This window comes from Lycium barbarum, chromosome 4, assembly GCF_019175385.1.
Source record: "Lycium barbarum isolate Lr01 chromosome 4, ASM1917538v2, whole genome shotgun sequence".
NCBI classification, from domain to species: Eukaryota; Viridiplantae; Streptophyta; class Magnoliopsida; order Solanales; family Solanaceae; genus Lycium; species Lycium barbarum.
In genome coordinates this window covers 85,715,108-85,717,414 of record NC_083340.1, presented here as the reverse complement: position 1 = coordinate 85,717,414, position 2,307 = coordinate 85,715,108, and the positions used below count along the sequence as shown (strand labels likewise).

Genomic DNA, 2,307 nt, shown 5'->3' with positions numbered 1-2,307 from the left:
GGAGTTCATATTTTTCTGGGATATGCCGGATTCTACCAGCGTTTCATTAAGGATTTATCGAAGAGAGCCAAACCTATGTCCAAGCTTATTGAAAAAGAAGCTAAGTTTGATTTTTATGAAAAGTGCCTCAAGGCATTTGAAGTATTGACAGAGCAGCTCACTTCGGCTCCCATCATTGTATCACCTGATTGGTCACTTCCCTTTGAAATTATGTGTGATGCTAGTGGGATTGCTATTGGATCAGTGCTTCATCAAAGGCATAATAAGATCATGCATTCAATCTATTATTCTAGCAAAACACTTAGTGGTGCTCAGATAAACTACCCGGTGGCTGAGCAAGTTGCTAGTGTTTATGCTTTTGAGAAGTTCTGGGCCTATTTGTTGGGGTCCCAAATGGTGGTGTACACCGACCATGCTGTGTTGCGTTATTTGATGGAGAATAAAGATGCCAAGCCAAGATTTATTAGATGGATTCTCTTGTTACAAGAATTCAATTTCGAAGTCAAAGATCGGAAAGGTTTACAGAATCAAGTTGCGGATTATCTATCCAGTCTAAAGGAATTAGGTAGACCAATCGGAGAGCTTGAAATTGATGATCCTTTCCCAGACTATAGGCTCTTAGCCGTGTCTTGTGATGTAGCACCATGGAAGTCAATAAGCAAATTTCTTGGTCACCGGTCTTATTCCTGAAGAGTTCAAAGCGTATCAAAAGAAGAAGCTCTTGCATGAGTGTCGATATTACAATTAACATGAGCCTTATTTGTTCTGAATGTGCACCGACAACATTATTCAGCGTGGCATTCTTGAAACTTAAGTTATGACTACCTTAAAGGCTTGTCAGGACTCTCCGGTTAGGGGTCATCATGGCGGAAATTGAACAGCGGCTAAGGTGCTTGAATGTGGATACTATTGGCCAACCATTTATCATAATGCAAACATGATAGCCAGATTTGTGACCAATTCCAATGACAAGGGGCAATAGCAAAAAGGGATGATATGTCTATCAACTTTATGCTAAAGGTGGAACTATTTGATGTATGGGGGATTGACTTTATGGGTCCCTTTGTCAGTTATGGTGGAATAAGGTAAATCTTGATAGCCTTTGATTATGTCTCTAAATGAATAGAAGTTGTGGCTTTACCTAACAATGAGGTGAAGAGTGTAATGGGTTTTCTGAAGAAGAACATTTTCCATCGCTTTGGCACCCCGAGGGCCATTATCAGTGATGGTGATTCTCATTTTGCAATAAGGCCATCGCAGGAATGCAAGAAAAACATGGTGTCAATCGTAGAGTGGATACCCTATATCTCCCCCAAACGAGTGGCCAAATGGAAGTCTCTAATCGGGATACAAAGAGAATTTTAGCCCAAATGGTGAATGCAAATCAGACTGATTGGTCCCAAAAGCTAGATGATGCTCTTTTAGTGCACATAACGGAATTCAAAAATCCTATTAGAACTTCACCTTACTGGCTGGGTTTTGTTAAGGTGTTCCATTTTCCAGTTGAACTAGAACACAAGGCTATGTGGGCATTGAAGAAGCTAAATCTGGATTGGGATGAGGCAACCAAGCTAAAGTTGTTTCAACTTAATGAAATGGATGAATTCTGGTACCAAGCAGAGTGCAACCTTGTACAAGGAGAGGTTGAAGCATTATCATGATAAAAAAATCCTAAAGCGGGATTTCCAACCCAATGCTGAGGTCCTACTGTTCAATTCATTGAAGCTCTTCCTGGGCAAAACTGAAATCCAAATGGTCCGGGCCTTGCAAAGTGCTAAGTGTTTTATCCCATGGTGCAATTGAATTGGAGTCCAGAGATGGGACTCGAACCTTAAAAGTGAATGGCCAAAAGGTGAAGTATTATCATGGATGAATTGATGGTGACTGGATTATTGATAGGCATCATTTGAAGCACGGATCCTAGCCTGACCCTGTCGTGCTGCGACATGAAATCAAGCGCTGCTCGGGAGGAAACCCAAGTTTAATTTTATGGAGTTTGATTTTATTTTGTCTGGATTATTTTGATGTTTGTTTGTGTGCTAGGACTCAAAAGAATTGGAGAATGGATGCAGTTAAAAAAAATGCAGGTTGCAGAAGTTTGATTCACGGACCGCAAAATTCACTGTAAAATGAAATACGGTCTGTGAATTGAACCGTCAAATGAAGGGTTGATGCAGGTATCACTGGAATAGATTTATACCAGAATCTACGGCCATGAAATATTTTATGGACTGTAGATGGAAACGTAAAACTTTGGCATAGAAGGAGGTCTCACTGCTGCTGATTTACGATAACATTAACGGACCG

At 40.5% G+C, this 2,307-nt stretch overlaps 1 protein-coding gene across 1 annotated transcript; it reads left to right on the top strand.

The window, feature by feature from the left end:
- The first annotated feature begins 1,262 nt into the window (after nt 1-1,262).
- LOC132637579 (uncharacterized) lies at nt 1,263-1,661 on the top strand. Its single transcript, XM_060354647.1, has one exon. The coding sequence runs from the start codon at nt 1,263-1,265 to the stop codon at nt 1,659-1,661; it is 399 nt and encodes a 132-aa protein (XP_060210630.1).
- The last annotated feature ends 646 nt before the right edge of the window (nt 1,662-2,307 follow it).